The sequence below is a fragment of the Hemitrygon akajei genome, chromosome 27 (genome assembly GCF_048418815.1).
Source record: "Hemitrygon akajei chromosome 27, sHemAka1.3, whole genome shotgun sequence".
NCBI classification, from domain to species: Eukaryota; Metazoa; Chordata; class Chondrichthyes; order Myliobatiformes; family Dasyatidae; genus Hemitrygon; species Hemitrygon akajei.
The window spans coordinates 26395810-26408515 of NC_133150.1; the positions used below are offsets into that span (position 1 = coordinate 26395810).

General features: G+C 42.5%; 1 protein-coding gene across 5 annotated transcripts in view; it reads right to left on the reverse strand.

The window, feature by feature from the left end:
- The window catches only part of celsr2 (cadherin, EGF LAG seven-pass G-type receptor 2), a 314788-nt gene that overhangs the window by 157545 nt on the left and 144537 nt on the right, over positions 1-12706 (reverse strand). For all 5 annotated transcript variants that reach the window (XM_073030493.1, XM_073030495.1, XM_073030494.1 and 2 more), the window contains exon 3: positions 1642-1864. In XM_073030493.1, the coding sequence (XP_072886594.1) occupies positions 1642-1864 (223 nt within the window). The remainder of the gene's footprint in view (positions 1-1641; positions 1865-12706) is intronic.

The window sequence follows — 12706 nt, forward strand, 5'->3', positions numbered from 1 at the left end:
CTGTTCTGCCTGGTACCTCTGGGACGTGTATTCATTGCTGCCCTTGTTACCACTGCAGTTTGTGGACACTTTCTAACAAGCACAAATTTGCACAGTTCCCCATGTGGATTATTGATTAGAAAACAGACGAAGATGAAAATCACAATGCATTCGATTTTTTTTCCCTCTGCTGACTGCTAGACTGCAATTAACCAATCTCTAAAAAAAAAGTAGCCTTAAAAGCCCTTGCAAAGGAAGAATGTTAAAAGGCAATCGGTGATAACAATGACATTTGACTTTGATTGGCTGTTGAAATTCAGGGGGAAATGGGTGATGTAAATCTAGCAGGAAAATAATGCGGTTTGGTTTTAATTTGTGAGTTCACTGGACACTGACATTTATTGTTCAACATTAATTGGTCCCAAACTGAGAATCAATCACTTAGGTAATCCCAGAGCCACAAAGCGCAGAGTATGGACAGCAGGATTCATCTTCCTAAGGGCATTAGTGAAGCGGGTGGGTTTTTACCATGGTTACCATCACTCAGGCTTGCTATTAAAAAAAAAATTATTTATTTAATGGCATGAGTTTAAATTCTCCAGCTGTTGTGGTGAGATTCTGTATCAGTGGTCCAGAACTCGGGCTGTTAGCCCTGTAAATTAACCATGACTCTAACACCCTCTAGGTTAGCCATGATCTTGATGAATAAAAGCGTGACCTAGTCATGCTGTCATTACTTGTGTTCTTCAACCTGCTATGGCTTGTCATACCCATCCTTAAATTTCCTTTTCAGCACGGAGTTAAACACTCAAGTTACATTCGGGCAGCTGCAAGGGTTTAGTGGCTGAAAGAAAGTGTTTTATCTGTGGAATCTACTCGTTTTACAGCTAATGGTGTCGTTGGCAGTGTTTGAGTTTTGTACAGTATTTAGCTTGCATCTGTTCCTGACAGGACAGAACTGAACTAAAATATCACCTGTGGCTGTACAAGCTGCAAGTCTTGTCCACAGACACCTGAAACCTCAAGCACACATCATCAGACATGACCCCAGAACAGTGCCTGAATGAACAGGGCAGAGGTTCACTTAATACTGGGGCTTAAACATCATTATTCTTGCACTGAAATTATCCGGTGGATATCATTATCATATCGTCTTGCTGGTTGGTAACGTACAGCCTCCCCACTGCTCACAGACATTAATCCTGATAGCTGAGCTAAGATCTACTCACACAGGAGACACAAAAGAGACTACAGATGCTGGAATCCAAAGTGATCACTAAATTCAGTGGATCAGGTAGCATCTGAGGTAAATGGAGAATCATATTTCTGGTCAAGACCATCTAGTCTGAAAGAGGAGAGGCAAGATGGCCAGTATAAAGATGTGACAGGAAGGGACGGAGTAGGAACTACCAAGCGATAGGTGGATCCAGGAGTGATAGGCAGACGGAGGCGGGAAGAGTGGAGACAGGAGTCCAAGAAGTGATATGCGAGAGGTGACAAAGGACTGCGGATGGTAGAATCTGATAGGAATGAACGATGCTTGGAGATGCTTAATGATTACTTGGGGTTTATGCTCTGCCCAGTGTCCAGGGAGTGGCGAGCTTCAGAGGCAGTCATACACATGGCTGCAACAAGCTTCCCAAACAGGCGCAGTTCACTTACGTGAGCGAGATGCTGAAGTGGAAACGCTGCCGCAACCCTTTGAAGGTTATGAAGGACTGCCGAGGGAAGCTCCGAGTGGTCATCTCGCAGTACGGCTTCTCGTACTCTCCCGGCAGGCAGTCACATTTGAAACCCCCGACCAAAAGGTTGACACATGCCCCGCCGTTCCGACAAATTCCCGGAGAACACCGGCCCGACCGAGAATTCACTTCACAGTAGCTCCCTGAAGAAAAGATAGATCAGCTTAGTTTCAGTACAGGGAGCTGGTTGTAACTAGATGAATTCAGAGTTACAGCAATTAACAGCTCATAGTCAGCATTAACTAATGAGAATAATGCATTCTAGCAAAATATATACAGTGCTGTGCAAAAGTCTTACACACACACACACACACACACACACACACACACACACACACACACACACACACACACACACACACACACACACACACACACACACACACACACACACACACACACACACACACACACACACACACACACACACACACACACACACCTAGAGTGCGTAAGACTTTAGCACAGTACTGTAGTAATTTTATGTGTTGCACTGCTCTGCTGGTGCTGCAGAAATTCCAAATTTCCTGACATACGTGAGTGACGATAAACCTGATTCTGTTATGGGTCTCTGTTGTGGACCGAGTGTGGGACGGGGAAGGGGGGGGGGAAGGAATCAGGAAACACTAGAGAGACATTCTGAAATGATCAATAAATGAACTGTTTGGATTCAAATGACCTTGCCTGGATTTTGCTAGAATGTGTCTCAGGGCTGGGTGTGCCTGCACCTACACCCGACACTCCTTCTAGCCATCTGTCCCACACCCCTCCCGTGGTGCTCCACCTTCACTATTCTCAACATTCTTTGCTCTGCCAGATATACAAACTCATTCTCCACTCCTCGTTGAAAAATACAGTACTATAACAAAGGTTTTAGGCACCCTAATATGTGCCTAAGACTTTTGCCCAGTACTTTAATTTCCGCATGAATAGCAACATGACAAATGTTTACTTGTGCCTATTTGCAACCTTCAAAAGAGATGGAAATTGGTTCTTTGGTGAAAGGATTAAATATAATATGAAGTCACACATGGCAGCTGACATGAACTAAAGAGAAACTGGATTGAATCTTTTCGGCACTATTTTCTGCTTCCTAACGTTTCCTATAGCAGGAAACTGGCCTCACCAGCATTCGGAATCAGGTTTATCATCACCAGTATGTGTTGTGAAATGTGTTAACTTAGCAGCAGCAGTTCAATGCAACTCACAATATAGAAGAAAAAATAAGTAAATCAATTACAGCATAGGTATATTGAACAGATTTAAAATCTTGCAAAATCAGAAACAATATATATTTTAAAAGTGAGGTAGTGTTCAAGGGTTCAATGTCCATTTAGGAATTGGATGGAGGAGGGGAAGAAGCTGTTCCTGAATTGCTGAGTGTGTGCCCCAGGCCTCTGTGCCTCCTACCTGATGGTAACAATCTTGTACAACCACAGCACGTCCTCCCCACTTCTTTACTCAATGCCCTGACTGATGAAGGTCAGCCTATTCACCACCTGTAACTCCACTTTCGGGGAACTATGTATTTTTTTTTACTCCTAGTTCACAACACTCTGCAGGGCCCTGCAGTTCACTGTGAAAGTGCTACCCTGATCTGTCTTCCCAAAATACAACACCTCTCACTTCACCAAATTAAACTCCACTTGACCTCGCCCATCTCCTGCAGCTCCACACAAACATGTTCACTTTGAGGGGTCCTATTCTCGGTCTCCCCATTTACTCTTTCCTCCTTTACAGGGGCAGCACGGTAGCATAGTGGTTTGCTCAACGTTCTGCCGCCACCTGTAAGGAGTGTGTACATTCGTCCCCGTGACCGCCTGTGTTTCCTCTGTGTGATCCGGTTGGTAGGTTAATTGGTCATTGTACATTGTCCTGTGCTTAGGCTCAGGATAAATCAGCGGGCTGCTTTGCATCATGGCTTCAAGGGCCACTTCTTGCTGCGTCTCCACAAAAGTAAGAAGTTTAAAAAGTTGCCACAGAGAATCTGTAAATAAGGGAGCATTGGAGGAAGAAATTGCATGATTATATAAGATATGTTAATGTTATCTTCACACTACTGTTTACACCTGCAGAGTGGAAATCCTGACAGAAAATGTACCTTATGTGGAGGTCTGATATTCTAAGCATGGAGCCATACCTCAGTATGCGCAAAAGCTGGTTTTCTTTAGAAAGCTATTGACATAACTGTAACGTGGAGGCATTTGTCTGTTGTATTCACTGCAGGTGGAACTGCAAAGCAGAATGTGAGGGATTTTATGAATTATGTGGCTTCTTTTGACCAGTTCTTCCAGAAAATCCCAAGCTGCAATTGCAACATTTCTGTATAATGATGAATGGCCCACAACCTAGAATATTAACTGTTTGCCTCTCCAATTGTGACTCTCGGTGACACCACTGGTCACAGCCCATTACTGGGCCCAATGTTATGCTTATGACTGGCCACCTGGGGTGGACTGGGAGTCTCAGGGCACAAAGCTCATATTCCAAGCTGTGGACCATTCATCAAAATACAGAAATGTTCTGCTAATATGTCATCAACCTGCAATGCTCATTTCCACATATCCTGAAAGATCTTCCCTGTGCGTTCTATTTTTGTAACTATTATCAAACTTACTGAGCATTCAATAATCTTTAATAATGTTACATGCATAGAAAACATCTAGAAAGTCCAAAGAATCATTTGGATTAGCATCTGAAGGGACAGAGTTTTCAGAAATAACTTTGATATATCTATGAATTGAATTCAATTGAATTGATTTTGTTATTTACACCCTTCACGTACACGAGTAAAAATCTTTACGTTACGTCTCCGTCTAAACATGCAATGTGCATTTTATAGTAATTTATAATAAATAGTATGTACAACAGGACAGTCAATTTAATATAGAAATACAGTTGTATTAGCATGAATTAATCAGTCTGATAGCCTGCTGGATGAAGCTGTCCCAGAGCATGTTGGTCCTCGCTTTTATGCTGCATTACCATTTCCCTGATGGTGGTAGCAGCTGGAACAGTTTGTGATTGGGGTGACTCGGGTCCCCAATAATCCTTCGGGCCCTTTTTACAAATCTATCTTTGTAAATGTCCTGAATAGTGGGAAGTTCACATCTACAGATGCGCTGGGCTGTCCGCACCACTCTCTGCAGAGTCCTGCGATCGAGGAAGGTACAGTTTCCACACCAGGCAGTGATGCAGCCAGTCAGGATACTCTCAATCGTGCCCCTGTAGAAAGTCCTTAGGATTTGGGGGACCAATACTAAGCTTCTTCAACCGTCTGAGGTGAACGAGGCACTTCACCACACAGCTGGTATATACATAGCATGTGAGATCCTCGGTGACGTGTATGCCAAGGAACTTAAAGCTGTTCACCCTCTCAACCCCAGATCCACTGATGTCAATAGGGGTTAGCCTGTGTCCATTCGTCCTGTAGTCCACAACCAGCTTCTTCGTTTTTGCGACATTGGGGAAGAGCTTATTTTCTTGACACCACTGTATCAGGGTGATGACTTCCTCTCTGTAGGCTGCCTTGTTATTATTTGAGATTAAGCCAATCAGTGTAGTATCGTCAGCAAATTTAATTAGCAGATTAGAGCTGTGGGTGGCGACACAGTCATGGGTATACAGAGAGTAACGGAGGGGGCTTTGAGCATAACCCTGAGGGGCACCTGTGTTGAGGGTCAGAGGTGCAGAGGTGAGGGAGCCCACTCTTACAACCTGCCGGTGATCTGACAGGAAGTCCAGGATCTAACTACACAAGGCAGGGTGAAGGCCGAGGTCTCTGAGCTTCTTGTCGAATCTGGAGGGAACTATGGCGTTGGATGCTGAACTGTAGTCCAAGAACAGCATTCTCACATAAGTAACCTTCTTCTCCAGATGTGTAAGGACGGTGTGTAGAGCTGTGGCTATTGCATCATCTGTTGATCAGTTGTGCCAGTAGGCGAATTGTAGGGGGTCCAGTGCGGGTGGCAGCATACTACAGATATAACCCTTGACCAGCCTCTCAAAGCATTTGCTAATTATTGAGGTAAGTGCAACAGGATGCTAGTTGTTCAGACAGGTTACCTCAGTCTTTTTGGGTACAGGAACAATGGTGGAAGTTTAGAAGCAGGAGGGCACTCTACACCGGGGGAGGGAGAGATTAAAAATGTCTGTAAACACGCCTGCTGGTTGTGCCGCGCACACTCTGAGTACCCGCCCTGGGATGCCATCCAGTTCTGCAGCCTTGTGCCTGTCCACTCATTAGAAACACCTGCATACTTCAGCCTCAGAGTCGACCAAGCTGCAGGTATCTTTGGTGGCTCTCCTCTGGGGCTCAACGTTGGCAACATCGAATTGAGCGTAGAAGAGATTTAGCTCATCTGGGAGAGAGGCAGCGATATGGAAAACTCCACTGCATTTAGGTTAGAAGTCTGCGATGGTGTGCAGACCTTGCCATAAGCTGCGTGTGTTGTTGGTGGAGAGTTGTGTCGGGATCTTGTCCCTGCATTGTTGTTTCACTGCCTTGAAGGCTTTGCGCAGATTGCAGCTGCGTTTTGTGAGTTTCCTGTTGGTCACTGGCAATGTAAGCTCCGTGTCGCGCATTAAGTGCTGCTCGCACGGAACTGTTGATCCAGGGTTTCTGGTCTGGATAAACCCTGACCAATATCTGGGGGACAACATCCTCGATGCACTTCCGGATGAAACTCGTGACCCCATCCGTGAACTCGGAGACATCCTCATCATGGAAGACATTCCAATCGACGTCATCAAAGCAGTCCTGTAGTATGGAGGCCGATTGGTCGGACAAACAGTGAATGGTTTTAACTATGGCTGCCTCTTGCTTCAGTTTCTGCCTGTACCACAGCAGCAGCAAGATGGTGGAGTGATCCAATTTTCCAAACGACAGGCAAAGGAGCCGTTGCGGAAGGGAGAGTTGCAGTGGTCGAATATGCTATCTCCCCATATGCTCACCTGGATATGTTGACAAAACTTCAGAGAGACTTCCTCATTCCTCATTTGGAGCTGCATTGACTCTATATTACATGAGAAGAACTAAATCAAACTCAGGAACCTCCGTTCTCCAGCCAGGCGCCGATCTCACTGCGCCACCAGCCGACCGGAACGGGGGAATTGGTGGGGGGGGGGTCAGGGTGAATCTTACTAAGAGAATTTTAAGCCATATACAAAGTTAAACACAACACAATGTCAACTGCAATGACTTAAAATGGTGGACGGTGTCGCGATCTGACTTAAAATGGCGGATGGTGTTCTCCTTCCTCGGTTCGTAAGTACAAGTTGTCCGTAACTCGGGGACTACCTGTACTTCATTCACAATAAGGAACTGTGGGATTTCCTGAAATCGATGTGAAAGGCATTAAAGAAATTCAAGTCATATTTTTTGCATAAAGAAAGTAAAATTGCAAGATGAGCAGTCTTGACTCCATTCCAGAGATCCAACCATATTCATCCACCCAAATTCCAAACATGGTATATTCCAATTTAGTGAAATTGACCCAATGCACCAAGAATTATATTGCGATTTTCCATGTGTAAAACAAAACTATCAACCAATATGATAATTTTAAATTATCATATTGAATATTGAATATCAATATTCTAATTTTTAAGATCATAGCAGGCTTTTTATTTTTCAACCACAATTTGATTTAGACATTTGAAATTAAAAAGAGTACAGGTTACAGGTAATCAGTTGAAATCCCACAAAGCATAGACTGGTTTATTGATTAACAAAACAGTAATTAAAACCATCTAACCATCAAAATAATTGCATTTACTCTGTGGAAGAACTAAAAAGCACAAGCAACTCTTCTGATTCAAGCAACTGAATTCTTCTGATAATTCATCTGATTCAAGCAACTGCGCCAGCATTTGATAAGCATTTTGATAGGCACCATTTAAGTTTGAGGCTGGTTTTCAGTTATACACTTGTTAAGATTACAGCTGAACCTTCAGAACACTCATTGTAATATTGGCAGTGGTCACTGTAACCTGGCCTATGTGTGAGGACATGATACAATACTGATTACAGTGGCATATGACAGAGATCTGGGCACATGCCCACGTGGAATTCCCAGCTGCTGATGAAGAAACTTTTGAGGATAATTCTGAAGAGTACATAAGAAGGGATTTGGAGGGATCAGGTAATCTTTTTGTTGTCCTTGCCAATAATGAACATACATTTGATATGTCAATGTCATAAGTATTAATCACTTGCTGAAGAGCAGTTAAAAGTACTTTGGGTTGAAGTTTGCTGTACTCAAGCAACAACAGTTTTATGCACTTTCATTCTTTATCAATTCCAGTCACAAAAGAAAGGACAAAATTAATTTCATTGACACTCTCAATCCCCTAGTTGTCATCTGTAAATTGAATGACTGATTGGTAGAGATGTCAAGAAATAGTTTCTGTCGGTGTTTACTCTGTGTCCTGTTGTAGCTTTCTGCATCTTACACCCAGGCCTGAGCTAAAATTAAATGCCAAAGAAAAAAAATCATGGCATCAAGGAAACTACTAAAGAGAATGAAATTTTGGACTTAGTAGGTACAGAGGAGATATCAGGGGTAAGTTTTTTTATGCAGAGAGTGGTGAGTGCGTGGAATGGGCTGCTGGCAATGGTAGTGGAGGCAGATACGATAGGGTCTTTTAAGAGACTCCTGGACAGGTACATGGAGCTCAGAAAAATAGAGGGCTATGGGTAACCGTAGGTAATTTCTAAGTTAAGGACATGTTTGGCACAGCTTTGTGGGCTGAAGGGCCTGTATTGTGCTGTAGGTTTTCTATGTTTCTATTCCTTAGGTTTCTGTACAATTCAAGATCAAGTGACAATGCATACATGGAGCTTGAGTATTGAGTGGCACTGGCTATGATCGGCCAAAGAGAGTGGAGTTATAAGCAGATTCAAAACCATTAATGTAGGCCTTTCACCAATGAGCACATAGACAGCAGCTGAACAATATTTCAAACAGTCCTTAGTCTTTACCATCAAAGCCATTACATTCTTGGCCCCACCCACACTACAGAGGATAGGACTCGGAACCATTGAATTGCGAACATCAAAGAGCAGAGAGTTACAAGTCTCTCAGGTGCAATATATCACAGGCATACTCCCTCTATTGTACCTACTGCAGCAAGATTTCCTGCACAGAAAGGGGTGTGACCTAGATCATGTTTCATATCTGGACTAACAGCCACGGCAAGCTCCTGACATCAGTGGAATGCTGATGGATTGACAGTAATTGTTTGAAAATGGTCAAACTCGCATTATCCAACCAGAAAATGGTATGCTGTTGGGATGAATGGGGGCTGTGGCAGTGACGTGTGTGAGGGGGGGTGGGTGACTGTGATCGCAGAAGATGCATTACAGCACCATTTTTAATTTAATGTGCCAATGGTTTAATATTATGGGAGTTTCAGACAATACAAGCATACAGTCGATGATGTCGTTTTTGAAAGAAAACAGCATTTCCTTTTTTTCCAAATTATTTTTTTCTTCCTCTCATCTATCTACCCAGTTCATGATGAATTGGGTGGGTAATGAACACTGCGCATTCGATGCTCATACTTCAAGTGAGAGCCTCAACATTGAAGCATCAACAGATAATCGGATTGTAAAACCTCAACTGTACTTTTTTTTCCCCCATAGATGCTGCCTGGCCTGCTGAGTTCCTCCAGCATTTTGTGCATGTTGCTTGGATTTCCAGCATCTGAAGGTCTTCTCTTGCTTGTGGTAAAAAATGGAATGACATCAGTTCACCATTTCTGAGCTGGTTCTCCACCACAGCAGCCCACTAGTCTCTTCTCCTTACTTTGAGAACATTGCTTCACCTTACAATATTCAAATTCCCTCAGCAAAGCAACAATAGAAACCACTCCTGTCACACAATTTTTTTTAACAAATTGTGCTTCCTCAATCTATTGAACACTGAAGAAGGTTATCTAAAATTACAAGGCAATGTTGATCCACTGAATAAGTAGGTCGAGAAATAGCAAATGGAGCTTAATTCAACTAAGTGTGAACATTTTGGACAGCCACATCAAGGTAAGACTTCTCCTGTGAGGAGCAGGGCCCTGGGGAGTGTCACAGAACACAAGAAATTTGGAGTTCAGAGACACGGAGTCATAGGTAGACAGGGTGATAAAGGTCCTTGACGTGTTGACCTTCATCAGTCAAGGCACTGACTACAGAAATTGGGAAGTCATGATACATTCTACAAGATGCTGATGAGGCCACACTTGGAGTATTGTATTCATTTTGGTCACTTTGCTTGGAACGATGTTATTAGACTGAAAAGTGGGAAGATTTACAAGGATGTTGCCAGGACTTGAGGGTCTAAGTTACAGGGAGAAGTTGGACAGGCTAGAACTGGAGCATAGGAGATTAAGACGTGATCTTATTGAGATGTTGAAAGCCATGAGGAATGTACTGGAGATGAGATGAATTCACTCAACCCTTTTCCCTGCACTGGGGAATCAAGAACTAGAGGGTGAAGGTTTAAGGTGAGGGGGGGAAAGTTTTAACAGTAAGTTAAGGGGCAATTTTTCTTATATAAAAGGGGGTATGGTTGTGCACTGAGCTACCAGGGGAAGTGGATGAGGTAGGTACAGTAACAACTTTTAAAAGACACTTGAACAGACACATGGATCAGAAAGTTTAGAAGGTTCTAAGCCCAACACTGGCGACTGTAACTAGCTAGGAAGGGCATCTTGGCTAGCATGGACCAGATGGGCTAAAGGGTCTGTTTCCATGCTGTATGACTCTATTCCTCATCCGTGCTTGGAATAAAATGAACACTGATTTTAGAATTTGGTCTTTTACTATTAGTCACTAAGTTATTTGGGAACTGCTTCACTTAACTAAAGTCATATAGACGAAGTGTCTCGGCCCAAAACGTCGACAGTGCTTCTTCCTATAGATGCTGCCTGGCCTGCTGCGTTCCACCAGCATTTTGTGTGTGTTGTTCAAATTTCCAGCATCTGCAGATTTCCTCGTGTTTGCTCATATAGACAAATTTTACTTTGAAGCTTTTGTAATTTCTTATCTGTGAGCTATCCTCCAATTGTGGCCTTGTTTTGAAAGGATTGTTTTATTTTAGCTCCTTTATAATAACTGAATCAACTAAAATTGTTCTTGCTCAAGGGCTTTCATTATTTATTCGTGTCAATCTTATCGCAGCAAATTTCTTACAATTTCTTTGTTCAGTGGTTGCACATTAATTTTTATATTTAAAGTTTCTTAAATTCATTAGATTCAGTTTCTCCCTGGGGTCTGTATTCTCCGACTCACACTTGCTGAAACAAATGTCAGTTTTGCAAAGTGTAGCCTGAAGTGAGGACTGAATAATAATGATCTAAGGTGTTTATTGTGGCTACTTCTGGCCACCACAAGATCTTAATGGGTATATAATGACTACTGAGAAGAGATGTACTGCTGCTACTGTACAATTAACTCAATTCAAAAAGTCTTTACTGTTACCGTACAATTAAGATAATTTAATACTCACATACTTTGATATACTGGTAATATAAAGAGTATTCTAACCATTTGAGGACATTTGTCTAGCAAGTATCAAATACTAGCACAAAGTCTTTTAACCATTGCTGTTTTAGCCTGTACTGGAAGAAAATCCTTCAGAGACTTCTACCAGCTAGAAGAACAAAGGGAACTGGTGACTTGAAACACGCCACCTGCAAATTATCCTCCAAGGCATACACCATGTTGACTTGGAAACACTTTGCCTTTTCTGCATTGTTACTGAATCATAATTTACAGCTTCAGTTCAGCAATGTTATGACCCCTTTGATCACAACAAGGAAAAACTACATAAAGTTGCAAACTCAGTCAGCTCCACCATGGGCATTAGCCTCCCCAGCACTGAGGACATCTTCAAAAGGCGATGCCTCAAAGAGACTGCATCCGTCTTTAAAGGACCCCATCTCATCTCAAAGACACACCCTTTACTCATTGCTACCATCAAAGAGGTGGTACAGGAACATAAAGACTTACATTTAATATTTCAGAAACAGCTTTTTCTCCCCTGCCATCAGATTTTTGAATGGACAATGAATTCATATACATTATGTCACCATTTATTTCTTCTTTTTTGCTCTCTTTTTGTACAACTAATCTAATTTTTTAAATATTTCTTATGTAATTTATAGCTTTTTAAAAGTTTTGCAATATACTGCTGCTGTAAACACCAAATTTCACAACATTTGATAGTGATATTAAACCTGATTCTAATTCTAAAATGGGTTTTGCTATTTTTGTTCTGGTTGTTTTGTCTTGTAAAAATTATGGATATTTTATCTTTCATTTATGCTTCTTTTTATAAGTGCTGTGTATATGATTCAAGGTGCCTGTGGTGCTTCTGTGTGGAGCTTTTGGAAAGCATCAAGTTGGATAAGTCGCCGGGACTGGATGAGATGTACCCCAGGCTACTGTGGGAGGCAAGGGAGGAGATTGCTGACCCTCTGGCGATGATCTTTGCATCATCAATGGGGACAGGAGAGGTTCTAGAGAATTGGAGGGCTGCAGATGTTGTTCCCTTATTCAAGAAAGGGATCAGAGATAGCCCAGGAAATTATAGACCAGTGAGTCTTACTTCAGTGGTTGATAAGTTGATGGAGAAGATCCTGAGAGGCAGGATTTATGAACATTTGGAGAGCAATAATATGATTAGGAATAGTCAGCATGGCTTTGTCAAGGGCAGGTCGTGCCTTACGAGCCTGATTGAATTTTTTTGAGGATGTGACTAAACGCATTGATGAAGGAAGAGCAGTAGATGTAGTATATATGGATTTCAGCAAGGCATTTGTTAAGGTACCCCATGCAAGGCTTATTGAGAAAGTAAGGAGGCATGGGATCCAAGGGGACATTGCTGTAGATCCAGAACTGGCTTGCCCACAAACGGCAAAGAGTGGTTGTAGATGGGTCCTATTCTGCATGGAGGTCTGTCACCAGTGGTGTGCCTCAGGGATCTGTT